General features: G+C 48.4%; 1 protein-coding gene across 2 annotated transcripts in view; it reads right to left on the reverse strand.

Annotated features, from left to right (window-relative positions):
* Nucleotides 1-20574, reverse strand: part of olfm2a (olfactomedin 2a) — a 124205-nt gene that overhangs the window by 49181 nt on the left and 54450 nt on the right. The window contains exon 1 of one of the 2 annotated variants that reach the window (XM_064986280.1): nt 9607-10071. The exons of the other annotated variant lie outside the window; for it this stretch is intronic. Within the exon in view, the coding sequence (XP_064842352.1) occupies nt 9607-9750 (144 nt within the window). The 5' untranslated portion in view covers nt 9751-10071. Of the gene's footprint in view, nt 1-9606; nt 10072-20574 lie in introns of those variants that run through there. 2 annotated transcript variants of the gene reach the window in all.

Raw genomic sequence — 20574 nt, forward strand, 5'->3', positions numbered from 1 at the left:
CTGGCTCTCGTTCAGGCATATGAGAAATAAGTGCACTCAGGCTATCCGGAAGGCCAAAGTTGGTTACTTTAAAGAGCAATTCCCTCTCTGTGGGTCTAACCCCAAGAAGTTCTGGAAAATGGTTAAAGACCTGGAGAATAAACTCTCCTCCTCACAGCTGCCCATGTCCCTTAATGTTGATGATGTGATTGCTGACAAGACGCAGATGGCTGAGCTCTTTAATCACCACTTCATTAAGTCAGGATTCCTATTTGACTCAGATATGCCTCCTTGCCCGTCCAACATTTCCTCATCTCCCACCCCTTCTAATGCGACTATCCCCAATGCTTCTCCCTATTTTTCCCCAGCCCAGCTACAAAGATTCTCCCTGCAGGAAGTCACTGACTCCAAGGTGCTAAATGAGCTCCTTAAACTTGACTCTGAAAAAACATCTGGTTCAAATGGCTTAGAGCCTTTCTTCTTTAAGGTTGGTGCCCCTATCATCGCCACGCCGATCTCTCCTTTCTGGGAAGGTTCCCATTGCTTGGATGATAGCCACGGTTCTTCCTTTATTGAAAGGAGGAGATCAAGCTGATCCTAACTGTTATAGGCATATTTCTATTTTACCCTGTTTATCAAAAGTGTTGGAAAAACTTGTCGATAATCAACTGACTGGCTTTCTTGATCTCTATAGTATTCTCTTGGGTATGCAATGTGGTGCTGCTATGTTTATTGACTTGGCCAAAGCTTTTGATACAGTAGACCATTCTATTCTTGTAGGCCGGCTAAGGAGTATTGAAGTCTCTGAGGGGTCTTTGGCCTGGTTTGTTAATTACCTCTCTCAAAGAGTGCAGTGTATAAAGCCAGACAATCTCAGTCACTGCCTGTCACCAAGGGAGTACCCCAAGGCTCGATCCTAGGCCCCAAGCTCTTCTCAATTTACATCAACAACATAGCTCAGGCAGTAGAAAGCTCTCTCATCAATTTATATGAAGATGATACAGTCTTATACTTAGCTGGCCCCTCCCTGGATGTTGTGTTAAATGCTCTACAACAAAGCTTTCTTAGTGTCCAACAAGCTTTCTCTACCCTAAACCTTGTTCTGAACACCTCCAAAACAAACGTAATGTGGTTTGGTAAGAAGAATGCACCTCTCCCCACAGGTGTGATTACTACCTCTGAGGGATTAGAGCTTGAGGTAATCACCTTATACAAGTACTTGGGAGTAAGGCTAGACGGTGCACTGTCCTTCTCTCAGCTCATATCAAAGCTGCAGGCTAAAGTTAAATCTAGACTTGGTTTCCTCTATCGTAATCGCTCCTCTTTCACCCAGGCTGCCAAACTAACCCTGATTGAGAAGATCATCCTACCTATACTAGATTATTGGGAGACATAATGTATAGATCATTTATAGATCGACAGGTAAGGGCGCTCTCGAGCGGCTAGATGTTCTTTACCATTCGGCCATCAGATTTGCCACCAATGCTCCTTATAGGACACATCACTGCACTCTATACTACTCTGTAAACTGGTCCTCTCTGTATACCCGTCTCAAGACCCACTGGTTGATGCTTATTAATAAAACCCTCTCAGGCCTCAATCCCCCCTATTTGAGATATCTACTACACCCCTCATCCTCCACATACAACACCCGTTCTGCCAGTCATACTCTGTTAAAGGTCCCGAAAGCCCACATCCCTGGGTCACTCCTCTTTTCAGTTCACTGCAGCTAGCGACTGGAACAAGCTGCAATAAACACTCAAACTGGACAGTTTTAGCTGTCTCTTCATTCAAAGACTCAATCATGGACACTCTTACTGACAGGTGTGGCTGCTGTCAGGACTCGGTTTCGAACCTGGGTCTCCGGAGTGAGAAACAGTCACTTAACCAACTGAGCCACGAATAGACAGCAGAACCCAGAAGATGAGGCAGACACAGCAGTACTTAAGACGGTGTATTTAATAAAGAAAAAATCCTAAAAATAAAAAATGGCAAATCCAAAAGGTGGAAGGTAAAACACAAAAAGACCTAAAAAGAAACTCACCAAAACTAAACAAAAACAAAAAAAGAATACCACAAGAACGTTACCCGGAATCGACAAAAGCACACAGAACACTAGGGCAGGGTGCTAACATACAAACACAGAGCACAGAACTGAGGGAAACAAAGGGTTTAAATACAATCAGGGGAAACGAGACACAGGTGCAAACAATAATGGGGATCAAGGGAAAAACACAGGGACAAAAAGCACAATGGGGACATCTACTGACAAACAACTGGAACAACCCTGGCCAAATCCTGACAGCTGCTTTGTGTGATATATTGTTGTCTCTACCTTCTTACCCTTTGGGCCGTTGTCTGTGCCAAATAATGTTTGTACCATGTTTTGTGCTGCTACCATGTTGTGTTGCTACCATGTTGTTGTTATATTGTGTTGCTACCATGTTGTGTTGTCATGTGTTGCTGTCTTCGGTCTCTCTTTATGTAGTGTTGTGTTGTCTCTCTTGTCATGATATGTCTGTTGTCCTATATTTATCTTGTATATATATATTTTTTTTAAATCCCAGCCCCTGTCCCCGCAGGAGCCCTTTTGGTAGACCATCATTGTAAATAAGAATTTGTTCTTAACTGATTTAAATAAATAAAACAATGAAATAAATAAAAGTAATGATGGATGGCGTTTCTCTATGCTTATTTGAACTGTTCTTGCCATAATATGGACTTGGTCTTTTACCAAATAGGGCTGTTGTCTGTATAGCACCCCTACCTTGTGACAACACAACTGATTGGCTCAAGCGTATTAAGAAGGAAAGAAATTCCACAATTTAACAAGGCACACCTGTTAATTGAAATGCATTCCAGGTGCCAACCTCATGAAGCTGGTTGAGAATGTAAGGGAAGAATTTCCACGACAAGAGAATGTGCAAAGGTGTCATCAAAGCAAAGGGTGGCTACGTTGAAGCATATCTGATTCGTTTAACACTTTTTTGGTTACTACATGATTCCATGTGTTACTTCATAGTTTTGATGTCTTCACTATGATTCTACAATGTAGAAAATAGTTTAAAAAATCAAAAAAAGCCTTGAATGAGTAGGTGTGTCCAAACTTTTCACTAGAACACTGTATATATATTTACACTGAGTGTACAAAACCTTAGGATCAAGCTCTTTCCATGACATACTGGAGACTGACCAGGTGCATCCAGGCAAAAGATATCATCCTATATTGATGTTACTTGTTAAATCCACTTCAATCAGTGTAGACGAAGGGGATGAGACCGGTTAAAACAACAATTTTTAAGCCTTGAGACAATTGAGACATGGGCTGTATATGTATGCCATTCAGAGTGCGAATTGGGTAAGACAAATGTTTTCAGTGCCTTTAAACGGTGTATGGTAGTAGCTACCAGGCACACTGGTTTGAGTGTGGCAAGAACTGCAACGCTGCTGGGTATTTCACGGCCAACAGTTTCCCCGTGTGTATCAAGAATGGTCCATCACCCAAAGGACATCCAGCCAACGTAACACAACCGTAGGATGCATTGGAGTCAAAATGGGCCAGCATCCCTGTGGAACGTAGAGTCCATGCCCTGGCAAATTGAGGCTGTTCTGAGGGCAAAAGGGGGTGCAACTCAATATTAGGAAGGTGTTCCTCATGTTTTGTACATTCAGTGTATACAGTTGAAGTTTACATACACCTTAGCCAAATACATTTAAACTCATTTTTTCACAATTCCTGACATATGAGAGTAAAATATCAGAATAATTTTTAGAGAGAATGATTTATTTACGCTTTTATTTCTTTCGTCACATTCCCAGTGGGTCAGAAGTTTACACACACTCTATTAGTATTTGGTAGAATTGCCTTTATATTGTTTAACTTGGGTCAAACGTTTCAGGTAGCCTTCCACAAGCTTCACAAAGTCCTTTAATGTTGTTCTGGGATTGATTTGCACTTTTCACACCCAAGTACGTTAGTCTCTAGGAGACAGAACACGTCTCCATCCTGAGCGGTATGACAGCTGCGTGGTCCCATGGTGTTTATACTTGCGTACTATTGTTGGTACAGATGAACGTGGTACCTTCATGCATTGGGAAATTGCTCCCAAGAATGAACCAGACTTGTGGATGTCTACAATGTTTTTTTCTGAGGTCTTGGCTGATTTCTTTTGATTTTCCCATGATGTCAAGCAAAGAGGAACTGAGTTTGAAGGAAGGCCTTTAAATACACCCACAGGTACACCTCCAATTGACTCAAATTATGTAAATTAGCGTATCAGAAGCTTCTAAAGACATGACATCATTTTCTGGAATTTTCCAAGCTGTTTAAAGGCACAGTCAACTTAGTGTATATAAACTTCTGACCCACTGGAATTGTGATACAGTGAATTATAAGTGAAATAATCTGTCTGTAAACAATTGTTGGAAAATTGACTTGTGTCATGCACAAAGTAGATGTCCTAACCGACTTGCCAAAACAATAGTTTGTTAACAAGAAATGTGTGGAGTGGTCGAAAAACTAGTTTTAATGACACCAACCTAAGTGTATGTAAACGTCCGACTTCAACTGTATGTGTGTGTTTGCAGTCAGGATGATTGGTGAATGTGTCCAGTAGAGCATCTCCACAAGTGATCTATCTATCTGATGTATATCTATAACTTCTAACTCCATGCTATATCATACCTCATAAATATTAAGCATAGAGATATAAATATTCATTCATACAGAGGATCTAAGAGCTTCAAATAACAAGAGAAGAGGTTCTACCGTCAAACATAAAATAACTATGTATGAATATGGATAAAAGACCACAGAGCGACTTTAATCTGAGTTGGCCCTTTCATCTGCCGTCATAAATCAATCATGGAGATTTATTAGATTGGCCTTGGGACGTGATAAAGTTTACAGTCATGGACACCATGCAGCCAGACTAGCGTAGAGACCCCAATCTGAGTGGCAGGCCTCTCTCTCTTTGTGTGGGACCATTGTTTGTTCCTTCAGCTCTTCTGATATTTCCCTTCTTCTTCAGCCTTCTGCATGGCTTTATTATTAATACAAGAGATCAAAGGGACAACAGCACTGTGTGGAGTGTGTGTCTGACAGACTGCCCACACACACACTTGTTTCTTGTTTGATAGTGTAATAGAGTTCTGCCATACCGTCTGGTCTCAAGGTTGTGTCTTGTTTTATTGGATTATTCACGGTTTGGTTTTGCACTACCGAGGCTAACCATACCCAGGCTAACCATACCCAGGCTAACCATACCCAGGCTAACCACACCCAGGCTAACCACACCCAGGCTAACCATACCCAGGCTGACCATACCCAGGCTAACCACACCCAGGCTAACCACACCCAGGCTAACCATACCCATGCTAACCATACCCAGGCTAACCACACCCAGGCTAACAATACCCAGGCTAACCACACCCAGGCTAACTCACTATGGTGAACTTCTTTAGATGTTGAGTGCAGTGCCACACGCGCATGGACCAGCTCAGCTCAGATGGTTCTGGGAAAGGGAACAAAAGCAAGTGGAGCAGACTGATTGTAGCTCAGAGGAGTGTGAATGTGGGACACTGATCATGGGGACACTAGGGTGAGGAGCAGTCATACATGGCCATCGGGACACTGATCATGGGGACACTAGGGTGAGGAGCAGTCATACATGGCCATCGGGACACTGATCATGGGGACACTAGGGTGAGGAGCAGTCATTCATGGCCATTGGGACACTGATCATGGGGACACTAGGGTGAGGAGCAGTCATACATGGCCATCGGGACACTGGTGCCACAACATCACAAGACGACCCAAGAAAGGCCTAGTGGGTTTGAAATGAACCTAACAACAACGTTAGTCAAATGTTCCTCTAATGCTTTAACCCCCATGGCTTCCATAGGTTTAACCTCCAGCTCATCTGCATGGCTGAACCTTAGACCGTTTTACGTGTTTAGCTTCCACCCAATCTGTCATGTCTCAGTATGGTTGTCATTGGGACTTTAATATATGAAAATGTTGTTGATGGAACCCTTCCATGTTGCTTTGAGGGTGATGAAAAATAAGGAGCAACACAAATTGGCTCTTTGTTGAACCAGAACATGTGAAATGGTAAAAGAGAAATAGTCCTCCTCTCTGATGACTCCATCACCACAACATCAAGTCCAGATTCACCACATCAACCATGGAAGCTGAACTGATGTCAATGCCCCTCCTGAAGTAGCTCTTCCAGACCATGGCTCTGTTTCAATAGTCACACTACTATCAATACTAATATACCATCTACTTCAAATGATGTCATGTACTGGCCATGAATTCTAAGTGGGATGCTGGTATGGACATTGGGACCACAGGAGGTTGGTGGCACCTTAATTGGGTAGGATGGGCTTGAGGTAATGGCTGGAGTGGAATTAGTGGAATGGTATAAAATACATCAAACATGGTTTCCTTGTGTTTGATGCCATTCCTTTTGCTCCGTTCTAGCCATTATTATAAGCCGTCCTCCAATCAGCAGCCAGGTCCTGCAGTCCATGTCCACTGGAGAAGAAGTCCACTCAGACCACACCCACCCAGGCAGGAAGTAGAACCACTCCTGTAGCACTCATTCAGGGACACTATGGGAATGTCATCCTTCCTAGTTCCTCAAAAGATAAAACTCTGAGAAACACACAGATCAGACACAAGCTATATTGATGTTGAACTTGAAGAGAAGTACCTGCGCTTGTAGAATAGATAAATGCATCTCAGGGAATGTTTTGCTAGACCTCTCTCTACAAGGTCGACACCTTCATAGAGCTCAGCCTCAACCGTGAAAACATCAACAATGTTTCCTCCAGTGAGCCGTTGAGACAGTTATTACAGCTGGGTGCCTCGGTGCAATAAAGTGGTATTTGTTGGTGCAGCAGGCTTTTATGATATGACTGGACTGATTGAGGATAGGGCTCTGTGATAGAGGAAAGATTGGGAAGATAGAGTCATAATTCTCTGGACAGATGGACCCCAGCTCCTGAGACCATAGGGAGAAATTACCAATAAATACACACCTGTAAGTGCGCGCACACACACACACACACACACACACACACACACACACACACACACACACACACACACACACACACACACACACACACACACACACACACACACACACACACACACACACACATACACATACACATACACATACACATACACCTACACATACACTAAGGAAGGCAGGCAATGAGGCAGGCATGCGCGCACACAAACACACACACACACACGGACAGAGCTGGACACACACAGATGGACAGTGCTGGACACACACACACGGGGACAGAGCTGGACACACACAGATGGACAGTGCTGGACACACACACACAGGGACAGTGCTGGACACACACACACGGGGACAGAGCTGGACACACACACGGGGACAGAGCTGGACACACACAGATGGACAGTGCTGGACACACACACACGGGGACAGAGCTGGACACACACAGATGGACAGTGCTGGACACACACACACAGGGACAGAGCTGGACACACACACGGGGACAGAGCTGGACACACACAGATGGACAGTGCTGGACACACACATTTCATCAGGGCTGGGCGTTTAATAAGGGAGCAGATGCCATGAAAATAGACTCAGGAAAGAACCAAAGGCTATCACTCGCTACTAATGATCCTGAACATGACAGATGCATTCCTCGGCTTGACACTTCTCAACACCTCTCATCTCATCCATATGGAGCACCCATATGCACAGTCACACCACACATGCATCACAGTGTACACAGGTGTACATCCACAACAAGCTACACAAACCTTCACATCTCATTCTTTTAACACGCTCCTCACATGAGACCCAACATAATATACCTTTCAAGGAGATAACAAAATGAAGGTCCCTGGCTTGGATTCTGAACGCATACACCTTTACAGAGTCGGTGGATTTTGACACCGGGGACGAAGGAAAGAGAGATGGGGGAACGAGATACGCATCCAACTGGAATAGGGTGTGTAGGAGCTGGAGCCCAAATCTCCCACCATCATCATCATCTTCATCATCACCTCAGAGTTGGCATATCATCAGTTACACCCTCCAGCTCTCTGACATATCAGTCAACATCCTCATCCCTCACTACATCAGCAGTATCCCAGCTCTGATCACCCACAGCACACAGAGGATTTACCAGCAGGGCAGTTCTCCCCTGATTCTCCATCTCCTCCCAGCAATCAACACAGCAAAATCATTCTGGATCAGTTCCCTGGGAGCATCACTCACACAAGACCCTGAACATCATTCCCACTTCGCCTGACTCCCAGCAGCATCGCTCTCACATGCACCGCTTTCATCCTCTATCATTTCTCTTAGCGCCGCCCCCGTGACAGACAGACCCTCTCCGATACCCAACCCCACTTCAACCACCCTACCGCTCTGAGACCCCTCTCCCGGTCTCCACCCCCACCAACCCCACTTCAACCACCCTACCGCTCTGAGACCCCTCTCCCGGTCTCCACCCCCACCAACCCCACTTCAACCACCCTACCGCTCTGAGACCCTTCTCCCGGTCTCCAACCCCCCCAACCCCACTTCAACCACCCTACCGCTCTGAGACCCCTCTCCCGGTCTCCACCCCCACCAACCCCACTTCAACCACCCTACCGCTCTGAGACCCTTCTCCCGGTCTCCAACTCATCCACCCAGCAGACAGACCCTCTCCGATACCCACCCCCCAACCCCACTTCAACCACCCTACCGTTCTGAGACCCCTCTCCCGGTCTGCACCCCCACCAACCCCACTTCAACCACCCTACCGCTCTGAGACCCCTCTCCCGGTCTCCACCCCCACCAACCCCACTTCAACCACCCTACCGCTCTGAGACCCCTCTCCCGGTCTCCACCCCCACCAACCCCACTTCAACCACCCTACCGCTCTGAGACCCCTCTCCCGGTCTCCACCCCCACCAACCCCACTTCAACCACCCTACCGCTCTGAGACCCCTCTCCCGGTCTCCACCCCCACCAACCCCACTTCAACCACCCTACCGCTCTGAGACCCCTCTCCCGGTCTCCACCCCCACCAACCCCACTTCAACCACCCTACCGCTCTGAGACCCCTCTCCCGGTCTCCACCCCCACCAACCCCACTTCAACCACCCTACCGCTCTGAGACCCCTCTCCCGGTCTCCACCCCCACCAACCCCACTTCAACCACCCTACCGCTCTGAGACCCTTCTCCCGGTCTCCAACTCATCCACCCAGCAGACAGACCCTCTCCGATACCCACCCCCAACCCCACTTCAACCACCCTACCGTTCTGAGACCCCTCTCCCGGTCTGCACCCCCACCAACCCCACTTCAACCACCCTACCGCTCTGAGACCCCTCTCCCGGTCTCCACCCCCACCAACCCCACTTCAACCACCCTACCGCTCTGAGACCCCTCTCCCGGTCTCCACCCCCACCAACCCCACTTCAACCACCCTACCGCTCTGAGACCCCTCTCCCGGTCTCCACCCCCACCAACCCCACTTCAACCACCCTACCGCTCTGAGACCCCTCTCCCGGTCTCCGACTCATCCACCCAGCAGACAGGTAGAAAGGATGGGAAAAGAGCCGTCTACTGTACGCACGCTGACGATCCTCTCAGAGGTGCCCCCTCGGGAGACGGTGGTCCCGTTGAGTCCCACCAGAGAGGGCAGTGTCTGGGACATCCAGTTGGTCACCATGGCCATGGTGCTGAGCACCGCCCCGATCTTCAGCAGCGGCACGCTCATTTCGCCTGTCCCCCCACCTCCACACCGCTCCGCGCTCCTCAGCCAATACCGCCCCTCTGCCCTGCACTCTTCCACCCCACTCTGCCTGCACCGGGACCAGTTAGTCAGCCAGGCAGGAGCAGAGAACCAGGAGGACAGGCAGTTAGCCAGAGACACAGCCCCAGCACGGTGGCTCTCTCCTCAGCCCAGGGAAAAAAATAGAGCAGCTCTGAAATCCACAGACCCAGGCTTCGTCAATCAGTCAGCTAGAGCTAGAACCAGAGAGCGGGGCAGAGGAGGACAGGAGCTCACATCCAGCAGCAGCATCACACTGGGTCTATCCGTTTGAGAGCAACTGCCTGCCAGAGCCTCTCTCTCCCTCACTCGCTCTCTCTCAAGATACAGGGCTGCGCATTGGCTGCCTCCCTCTCTCGTCCCCTCCCTGGCTGCCTCCCTCTCTCTCGTCCCCTACCTGGCTGCCTCCCTCTCTCTCGTCCCCTACCTGGCTGCCTCCCTCTCTTTCTCTCCTCCCTGGCTGCCTCCCTCTCTCTCGTCCCCTCCCTGGCTGCCTCCCTCTCTCTCGTCCCTTCCCTGGCTGCCTCCCTCTCTACTCCCTGGCTGTCAGCGTCTCCTCCCTCACTCGCTCTCTCTCAAGATACAGGGCTGCGCATTGGCTGCCTCCCTCTCTCGTCCCCTCCCTGGCTGCGTCCCTCTCTCTCGTCCCCTACCTGGCTGCCTCCCTCTCTCTCGTCCCCTACCTGGCTGCCTCCCTCTCTCTCTCTCCTCCCTGGCTGCCTCCCTCTCTCTCTCTCCTCCCTGGCTGCCTCCCTCTCTCCTCCCTGGTTGCCTCCCTCTCTCTCGTCCCTTACCTGGCTGCCTCCCTCTCTCTCATCCCCTACCTGGCTGCCCCCCTCTCTTTCTCTCCTCCCTGGCTGCCTCCCTCTCTCTCGTCCCCTCCCTGGCTGCCTCCCTCTCTCTCGTCCCTTCCCTGGCTGCCTCCCTCTCTACTCCCTGGCTGTCAGCGTCTCCTCCCTTACTCCAGCCTTTCTTTACATGCTTACATCCCTCCTTTATTTTCAGTCTCTCCCTCTCTTTCACGCCTTCTGTCGCAGTTCTCTCCTGACTCTTTAGTGTGTTTATTGAAAAGCACACAGTCCCAGAGAGAGACGATGAGACTGTGATGGAGGCTGCAAGGGTATGTAGATGAGTGCAGACAAGACAGGACAGGACATTCAGTGTTCAACACCATGACTGTGTTGGGTTCCATTACTCTGTCCAACTCACAGCTAGCCTGCAGCCTGTTCAGAAACATCACCTCATACACACCCCCTCTCTACTCAGATGGACCGGAGGAGTGGAGCTGTGGACCGGAGATGGACCGGAGGAGGAGGAGATGCAATCAGGGTGGGTCTCAATGAGGAAGATGAGAGAGAGGAAGAAGAGGGAGAGGAGGAGAAGGAGCAGGCTGCATGGTGAGGGTATAATGAGGAAGAGGAGGAGTGAGTAGGCAGGCTGTGTGGGATGGGTATTAATGAGGAAGAGGAACGAGGTGTTCCAGCCCACAGCTCCTCTTCTCCTCCTCTCCTCTCCTCCTCTCCTCTTCTCCTCTTCTCCTCTCCTCTCCTCTCCTCCTCTCCTCTCCTCTTCTCCTCTTCTCCTCTCCTCTCCTCTCCTCCTCTCCTCTTCTCCTCTTCTCCTCTCCTCTCCTCTCCTCTCCTCTCCTCCTCTCCTCTCCTCCTCTCCTCCTCTTCTCCTCTTCTCCTCTCCTCTCCTCTCCTCCTCCTCCCTCTCCTCCTCTCCTCTCCTCTTCTCCTCTTCTCCTCTCCTCTCCTCTCCTCCTCTCCTCTCCTCTTCTCCTCTTCTCCTCTTCTCCTCTTCTCCTCTCCTCTTCTCCTCCTCTCCTCTCCTCCTCTCCTCTTCTCCTCTCCTCTTCTCCTCTTCTCCTCTCCTCTCCTCTCCTCCTCTCCTCTTCTCCTCTTCTCCTCTCCTCTCCTCCTCTCCTCTTCTCCTCTTCTCCTCTCCCTCTCCCTCTCCTCTCCTCTCCTCCTCTCCCTCTCCTCCTCTCCTCTCCCTCTTCTCCTCTTCCCTCTCCTCTCTCCCTCCTCCTCCTCTCCTCTCCTCTCCTCTCCTCCTCTCCTCTCCTCCTCTCCTCTCCTCTTCTCCTCTTCTCCTCTCCTCTTCTCCTCTCCTCCTCTCCTCTTCTCCTCTCCTCTTCTCCTCCTCTCCTCTCCTCTTCTCCTCTTCTCCTCTCCTCTCCTCTCCTCCTCTCCTCTCCTCTTCTCCTCTTCTCCTCTCCTCTCCTCTCCTCCTCTCCTCTCCTCTTCTCCTCTTCTCCTCTCCTCTTCTCCTCTCCTCTTCTCCTCCCTCCCTCTCCTCTTCTCCTCTCCTCTTCTCCTCTCCTCTTCTCCTCCTCTCCTCTCCTCTTCTCCTCTTCTCCTCTCCTCTTCTCCTCTTCTCCTCTCCTCTTCTCCTCTCCTCTTCTCCTCCTCTCCTCTCCTCTTCTCCTCCTCTCCTCTCCTCTTCTCCTCCTCTCCTCTCCTCCTCTCCTCTTCTCCTGAAAGCCCATCAGTTACCCTGCTTCCTGACTCCTCCTTAATCACCCTGTAATATGCACACTCAACCGCTACAGCCCCGCTCGCCGCCACCACACACACACACACTCAACCGCTACAGCCCCACTCGCCGCCACCACACACACACACACACACACACACACACACACACACACACACACACACACACACACACACACACACACACACACACACACACACACACACACACACACAGCTATCTTTTAACTCAAGCTGAATGAACCCCCTCTCTCAAAGTACTGGCCATGCGAGGAGCTTTCAATGTGGACCTAACTAACTAAACGAGTTGATGAAATAGAAAGTTAATCAATAATAGGAAGGTAATTATAGAAGTGGAGAAAATTGGAAGCCTAATGGATCTGACTGTGAAATGAAGTGGGAATTAATAGGCTTTTCATGGAGCAAAATGGCTGCCATGTCCTGCATCACCCAGGTGATACAGAGTGGGGGTGGTGGAGTGAGTATGTGCAAAGCAGTTGATTATCATCGTCGTCATCAGGTGGTGGTTGTTATCATCATTACTTTCTCTTGTTCTTGTGAAAGTGTTTCTTGAACCAGGCAATAGTGTCATGTTTCAGACCTTCAGCTTACTCTGCCCATAGAAGATGGTGTCAGTTTACCCTGTAGGGATTATGCGTCAGCATCAAATGACCCTCTAAAACAGCAGCCACTCATAATGATGACAGACTGCCTGGGTGTGACAGTATGCCCATGTCATCCCCTCTCCTCTTTGTGTATGGTGACTGATTGATCTTGTCAGACAAGCCTCTCCTACCCAGATACCGACACTGGGCAGGGGCTGGGGAGATGGTGAGTGATATGGGGTTTGCTGTGTAGGGCTATGGTTTGACATGTTATGAGAGGAGACAGCTTGCTGAGCTCTATCCAAGACATGTCAGGCCTCCTCAGCTCACCTGCTGGCTCTCTCTCTTCCTCTCTGCCTCTCCAGCCTATTGCAGTGACAAGGCTTCCCTCAAGTGGTCAGTAGGAGCATTACAGCTGTTCAGCTCACATCCATTCGCTTGAGGCCAATCAGCCTTTGGCAATTACTGCCTCGCCGGCGTTTACCCGATGGTGGTGACACACCATTGTCACAGTTTAGTATCATGATGGCATGTCAAGGAATAATTTAGTCATACATCCTCTCTTTACAATCATCTGTTGTAATGGTTCTATATTCACTATGCTTTCCCTTCTAGGCTGTCGTATGATGCATTTATACATGTAGCTAGACTATTCACAGATCACACACACACACAAACACACACACACACGTCCCTGCAGGATCCTTGCCTTACCCTGGATATGAAAGAGTAAAAGATCACAGCAAAGCAGACAGAAATACCCCTAATCTAGTTGAACCTGAGTACGAGTGGACTCTGAATTGCCAGAGACCTCACAAAACGATATTGTTCTGATACGGTGGCAGGTAGCCTAGATGTTAGAGTGTTGGGCCAGTAACCCAACGGTCGCTGGTTCAAATCCCTGAGCCGACGAGGAAAAACATCTGTTGATGTGCCCTTGAGAAAGGCACTCAATCCTTACTTTTCCAGGGTTGCCGTTGATAATGGCTATGAACCCACTATCTCAGGGAGAGCGGGAAAAGCAAGAAACACATTTCCATTTCATACATGTGTGTAATACACACTTGAACATGTGTGGAACAAGACTAACGTAAGCACCCATTAAATGATTATTACTTAGGTGCCGACACGGTATGCATGTGATTCGATATTGTGCTTTGATGTTACAAAAATATTGCTCACCATGTGCAGACAGTGGAGGTAGATGCCATTTATGATGAGGGAGGACTTTAATTTCAATGTTTTTATGAGCATGGCCTTATTTCTATTACAGCATATTGGATAACTGTCATTCATACTTCACTCTGCTCAATGTAACATGGATAGGCTTAGGCTACTACATGTAGGCACACAGGTCCAGAGAAATCAGAGTAATGAAGGTGACAGACAGTCACACATTCAATACCTCCATGAACACTCTTGCCTGCATCTAGCTGATCTAGGTTGTAAAAATGAGTCCAACAGTTGCAGACGAGAGTTTCTATTGGACATATTCAGGTATGTTTATCCCCGTTTCGTTCCGTTTTGTTTCTGTTTAAGAAAGGCTTTTCAACAGAATCGGCAGAATGAATACACCCCTGATCACATGCAAACACAGAATTAGCATGATCCCTTTGCTCGATGTAGCCTATACAGTATATACTCTGAACAAAAATATAAAATGCAACATGCAACAATTTCAAAGATTTTACTGAGTTATAGTTCATACAAGGAAATCAGTCAATTGAAATAAATAAATTAGGCCCTAATCTATGTATTTCACATGACTGAGATACAGATATGCATCTGTTGGGTCACAGATACCTTAACAAAAAAAGATAGGGGCGTGGATCAGAAAACCTGTCAGTATCTGGTGTGACCACCTTGTTCCTCACGCCATTTGGTTACCTGTTCAGGATTCTTATGGCTTGGGGGTAAAAACTGTTGAGAAGCCTTTTTGTCCTAGACTTGGAACTCCGGTACCGCTTGCCATGCGGTAGTAGAGAGAACAGTCTATGACTGGGGTGGCTGGGGTCTTTGACAATTTTTAGGGCCTTCCTCTGACACCCTGCCTGGTGTAGAGGTCCTGGATGGCAGGTAGCTTAGCCCCAGTGATGTACTGGGCCGTACGCACTACCCTCTGAAGTGACTTGGATGCTCTCTATGTTGCAGCTGTAGAATCTTTTGAGGATCTCAGGACCCATGCCAAATCCTTTTAGTTTCCTGAGGGGGAATAGGCTTTGTCGTGCCCTCTTCAGGACTGTCTTGATGTGTTTGGACCATTCTAGTATGTTGTTGATGGGGACACCAAGGAACTTGAAGCTCTCAACCTGTCCCAGTACAGCCCCGTCGATGAGAATGGGGGCGTGCTCGGTCCTACCCTCACCACCTCACCACCACCTACCCTCACCACCTGGGGGCGGCCCGTCAGGAAGTCCAGGATCCAGTTACAGAGGGAGGTGTTTAGTCCGAGGTTCCTTAGCTTAGTGATGAGCTTTGAGGGTACTATGGTGTTGAACGCTGAGCTGTCGTCAATGAGCAGCATACCACCAAGCATACCACTGCTGGCTTGTTTCTGAAGCTAAGCAGGGTTGGTCCTGGTCAGTTCCTGGAAGGGAGACCAGATGCTGCTGGGAGTGGTGTTGGAGGGCCAGTAGGAGGCACCCTTTCCTCTGGTCAAAAAAAATATCCCAATGCCCAAGGGCACTGCCCTGTGTAGGGTGATGTTAAACAGGTGTCCTGACTCTCTGAGGTCATTAAAGATCCTATGGCACTTATCGTAAGAGTAGGGGTGTTAACCCTGGTGTCCTGGCTAAATTCCCAATCTGGCCCTCAAACTATCACGGTCACCTAATAATCCCCCGTTTACAATTGGCTCATTCATCCCCCTGCAAATGAGAATGTGTTCTCAGGCAACTTACCTGGTAAAATAACAGATAAATAAATAAATGAATAGCATTCTGTTTGGGAGGTATGAAAATTGGAGTGGGTCTAGGGTTTCTGGGATAATGGTGTTGATGTGAGCCATTACCAGCCTTTCAAAGCACTTCATGGCTACGGACGTGAGTGCTACGGGTCTGTAGTCATTTAGACAGGTTTCTTTGGCACAGGGACTATGGTGATCTGCTTGAAACATGTTGGTATTACTCAGGGACATGTTGAAAATGTCAGTGAAGACACCTGCCAGTTGGTCAGCACATGCCCGGAGCACCTGTCCTGGTAATTCGTCTGGCCCCGCAGCCTTGTGTACGTTGACCTGTTTAAAGGTCTTACTCACGTCGCCTACGGAGAGCGTGATCACACAGTCGTCCGGAACAGCTGATGCTCTCATGTATACCTCCGTTTTGCTTTCCTCGAAGCGAGCATTGAAGTGATTTAGCTCGTCTGGTAGGCACGTGTCCCTGGGCAGCTCGTAGCCGTGCTTCCCTTTGTAGTCTGTAATAGTTTGCCAACCCTGCCACATCTGAACAGCGTCGGAGCCGGTGTAGTATGATTCAATCTTAGCCCTGTATTGATGCTTTGCCTGTTTGATGGTTTGTCGCAGGGCATAGAGGGATTTGTTGTAAGTTTCTGAGTTAGAGTCCCGCACCTTGAAAGCGGCAGCTCTACCCTTTAGCTCAGTGCGAATGTTGCCCTTAATCCATGGCTTCTGGTTGGGGTATGTACGTACAGTCACTGTGGGGACGACGTCCTCAATGCATTTATTGATATAGCCAGTGACTGATGTGGTATACTCCTCAATGTCATCTGAAGAATCGCGGAACATGTTCCAGTCTGTGATAGCAAAACAGCCCTGTAGTTTAGCATCTGCTTCATCTGACCACTTTTTTTATAGACCGAGTCACTGGTGCTTCCTGATTTCATTTAAGCTTGTAAGCAGGAATCAGGAGGATAGAGTTGTGGTCAGATTTACCAAATGGAGGTCGAGGGAGAGCTTTGTACACGTCTCTGTGTGTGGAGTACAGGTGATCTAGAATTTTTTTCCCTCTGGTTGCACATTTAACATGTTGATAGAGATTTGGTAGAACTGATTTAAGTTTCCCTGCATTAAAGTCTCCGGCCACTAGGAGCGCCGCCTCTGGGTGAGTGGTTTCCTGTTTGCTTATTTCCTTATACAGCTGACTGAGTGCGGTCTTAGTGTCAGCATCTGTCTGTGGTGGTAAATAAACAGCCACGAAAAGTATAGCTGAGAACTCTCTAGGCAAGTAGTGTGGCCTGCAATTTATCACAATATACTCTACTTCAGGCGAGCAAAATCTAGAAACTTCACCAGCGCCCTACCCTCGTCTTACCAGAGTGTGCTGTTCTATATTGCCGGTGCAGCGTATATCCCGCTAGTTGAATATCCATGTCGTCATTCAGCCACGATTCCGTGAAACATATGATACTACAGTTTTAATTAATCTTAATGGTTGTACAGTCATCTCAAATAAAACTGTGAAGGACCTCGGCGTTACTCTGGACCCTGATCTCTCTTTTGAAGAACATATCAAGACCATTTCAAGGACAGCTTTTTTCCATCTACGTAACATTGCAAAAATCAGAAACTTTCTGTCCAAAAATGATGCAGAAAAATTAATCCATGCTTTTGTCACTTCTAGGTTAGACTACTGCAATGCTCTACTTTCCGGCTACCCGGATAAAGCACTAAATAAACTTCAGTTAGTGCTAAATACGGCTGCTAGAATCCTGACTAGAACCAAAAAATTTGATCATATTACTCCAGTGCTAGCCTCCCTACACTGGCTTCCTGTCAAAGCAAGGGCTGATTTCAAGGTTTTACTGCTAACCTACAAAGCATTGCATGGGCTTGCTCCTACCTATCTCTCTGATTTGGTCCTGCCGTACATACCTACACGTACGCTACGGTCACAAGACGCAGGCCTCCTAATTGTCCCTAGAATTTCTAAGCAAACAGCTGGAGGCAGGGCTTTCTCCTATAGAGCTCCATTTTTATGGAACGGTCTGCCTACCCATGTCAGAGACGCAAACTCGGTCTCAACCTTTAAGTCTTTACTGAAGACTCATCTCTTCAGTGGGTCATATGATTGAGTGTAGTCTGGCCCAGGAGTGGGAAGGTGAACGGAAAGGCTCTGGAGCAACGAACCACCCTTGCTGTCTCTGCCTGGCCGGTTCCCCTCTTTCCACTGGGATTCTCTGCCTCTAACCCTATTACAGGGGCTGAGTCACTGGCTTGCTGGGGCTCTCTCATGCCGTCCCTGAGGGGGTGCGTCACCTGAGTGGGTTGATTCACTGATGTGGTCATCCTGTCTGGGTTGGCGCCCCCCCTTGGGTTGTGCCGTGGCGGAGATCTTTGCGGGCTATACTCAGCTTTGTCTCAGGATGGTAAGTTGGTGGTTGAAGATATCCCTCCAGTGGTGTGGGGGCTGTGCTTTGGCATAGTGGGTGGGGTTATATCCTTCCTGTTTGGCCCTGTCCGGGGGTGTCCTCGGGTGGGGCCACAGTGTCTCCTGACCCCTCCTGTCTCAGCCTTCAGTATTTATGCTGCAGTAGTTTATGTGTCGGGGGCTGGGGTCAGTTTGTTATATCTGGAGTACTTCTCCTGTCCAATTCGGTGTCCTGTGTGAATCTAAGTGTGCGTTCTCTAATTCTCTCCTTCTCTCTCTCGGAGGACCTGAGCCCTAGGACCATGCCCCAGGACTACCTGACATGAGGACTCCTTGCTGTCCCCAGTCCACCTGGCCGTGCTGCTGCTCCAGTTTCAACTGAACCGCGGCCCTAGGACCATGCCCCAGGACTACTTGACATGATGACTCCTTGCTGTCCCCAGTCCACCTGGCCGTGCTGCTGCTCCAGTTTCAACTGTTCTGCCTTATTATTATTCGACCATGCTGGTCATTTATGAACATTTGAACATCTTGGCCATGTTCTGTTATAATCTCTACCCGGCACAGCCAGAAGAGGACTGGCCACCCCACATAGCCTGGTTCCTCTCTAGGTTTCTTCCTAGGTTTTGGCTTTTCTAGGGAGTTTTTCCTAGCCACCGTGCTTCTACACCTGCATTGCTTGCTGTTTGGGGTTTTAGGCTGGGTTTCTGTACAGCACTTTGAGATATCAGCTGATGTACGAAGGGCTATATAAATAAATTTGATTTGATTTGATTTGATACAGTTTTTAATGTCCTGTTGGTAGGATATTCGTGATCGTACCTCGTCTAATTTATTGTCCAATGGTTGCACGTTGGCGAGTAATATTGACAGTAACGGCAGCTTTCCCACTCACCTTCTGCGGGTCCTGAAGAGGCATCCGGCTCTTCGTCCTCTGTACCTGCGTCGCTTCCTCTTGCGAATAACTGGGATGTCGGCCCTGCCGGGTGTTTGGAGAATATCATGTGAGTCTTGCTTGTTGTTGAAAAAAATCTTCTCTAATCCGAGGTGAGTGATCTCTGTTGTCACGCCCTGGTTTTAGAGAGGCTTTAATTCTCTATTTTGGTTAGGCCAGGGTGTGACTAGGGTGGGCATTCTAGGTTCTTTATTTCTTTGTTTTCTATTTCTTTGTTTTTGGCCGAGTGTGGTTCCCAATCAATTAGTTAGTTTCTGTTGAGTGTCAGCACCTGACAGAACTGTCCTTTTCCCTTTCACTTTGTTATTTTGTTCGAGTGTTTTTTGAGTAATAAAATACCATGAACACTTACCACGCTGCGCTTTGGTCCGATCCTCATTCCAACAAGGGCCGTGACAGCTGTCCTGATATCCAGCAGCCGTAAGATATGGTTGCAGAAACAATATGTACAGAATAAATTACAAATAACGTGAAAACACCCCACATAATAGCACAATTGGTTAGGCGCCCATAAAACTGCTGCCATTTCTTCTTCCTGGATATTGGCGGGAAATGGAACAGGCTGTCGTACACGTCAATCCACAGCATCCCAAACATGCTCAATGGGTGACATGTCTGGTGAGTATGCAGGCCATGGAAAAACTGGGACATGTTTCATCTTCCAGGAATTGTGTACAGCTCCTTCCAACATGGGGCTGTGCATAATCCTGCTGAAACTTGAGGTGACGGCGGCATTGTCCGTAGCTTGTGCCTGCCCACACCGTAACCCCAACACCTCCATGGGGCATTCTGTTCACAACGTTGACATCAGCAAACCACTCGCCCACACGCTGTCTGCCTTCTGGCCGTATAGTTGAAACCCAGGATGAATGTGTGTAGAGCACACTTTTCCAGCATGCCAGCTGCCATTGAAGGTGAGCATTTGCCCACTGAAGTCGGCTACGACGCTGAACTCCAGTCAGGTCAACACCCTGGTGAGGACGACGAGCATACAGTTTCTGACAGTTTGTGCAGAAATTCTTTGGTTGTGGAAATGCACAGTTTCATCAGCTGTCCGGGTGACTGATCTCAGACAATCCTACAGGTGAAGAAGCCGGATGTGGAGGTCCTGGGCTGGACTGGTTACATGTGGTCTAAGGTTGTGAGGCCAGTTGGACGTACTGCCAAATTCCATAAAACAATGTTGGAGGCAGCTTGTGGTAGAGAAATGAACCTTCAATTATCTGGCAACAGCTCTGGTGGACATTCCTGCAGTCAGCAGGCCAATTACACTCACCCTCAAAACTTAAGACATCGATGGTATTGTGTTGTTTGGCAAAACTACACATTTGAGAGTGCCTTTGGATTATCTTGGCAAAGGAGAAATGCTCACGAACAGGGATGTA

This window comes from Oncorhynchus masou, chromosome 14 (assembly GCF_036934945.1).
Source record: "Oncorhynchus masou masou isolate Uvic2021 chromosome 14, UVic_Omas_1.1, whole genome shotgun sequence".
Taxonomy (NCBI): domain Eukaryota; kingdom Metazoa; phylum Chordata; class Actinopteri; order Salmoniformes; family Salmonidae; genus Oncorhynchus; species Oncorhynchus masou.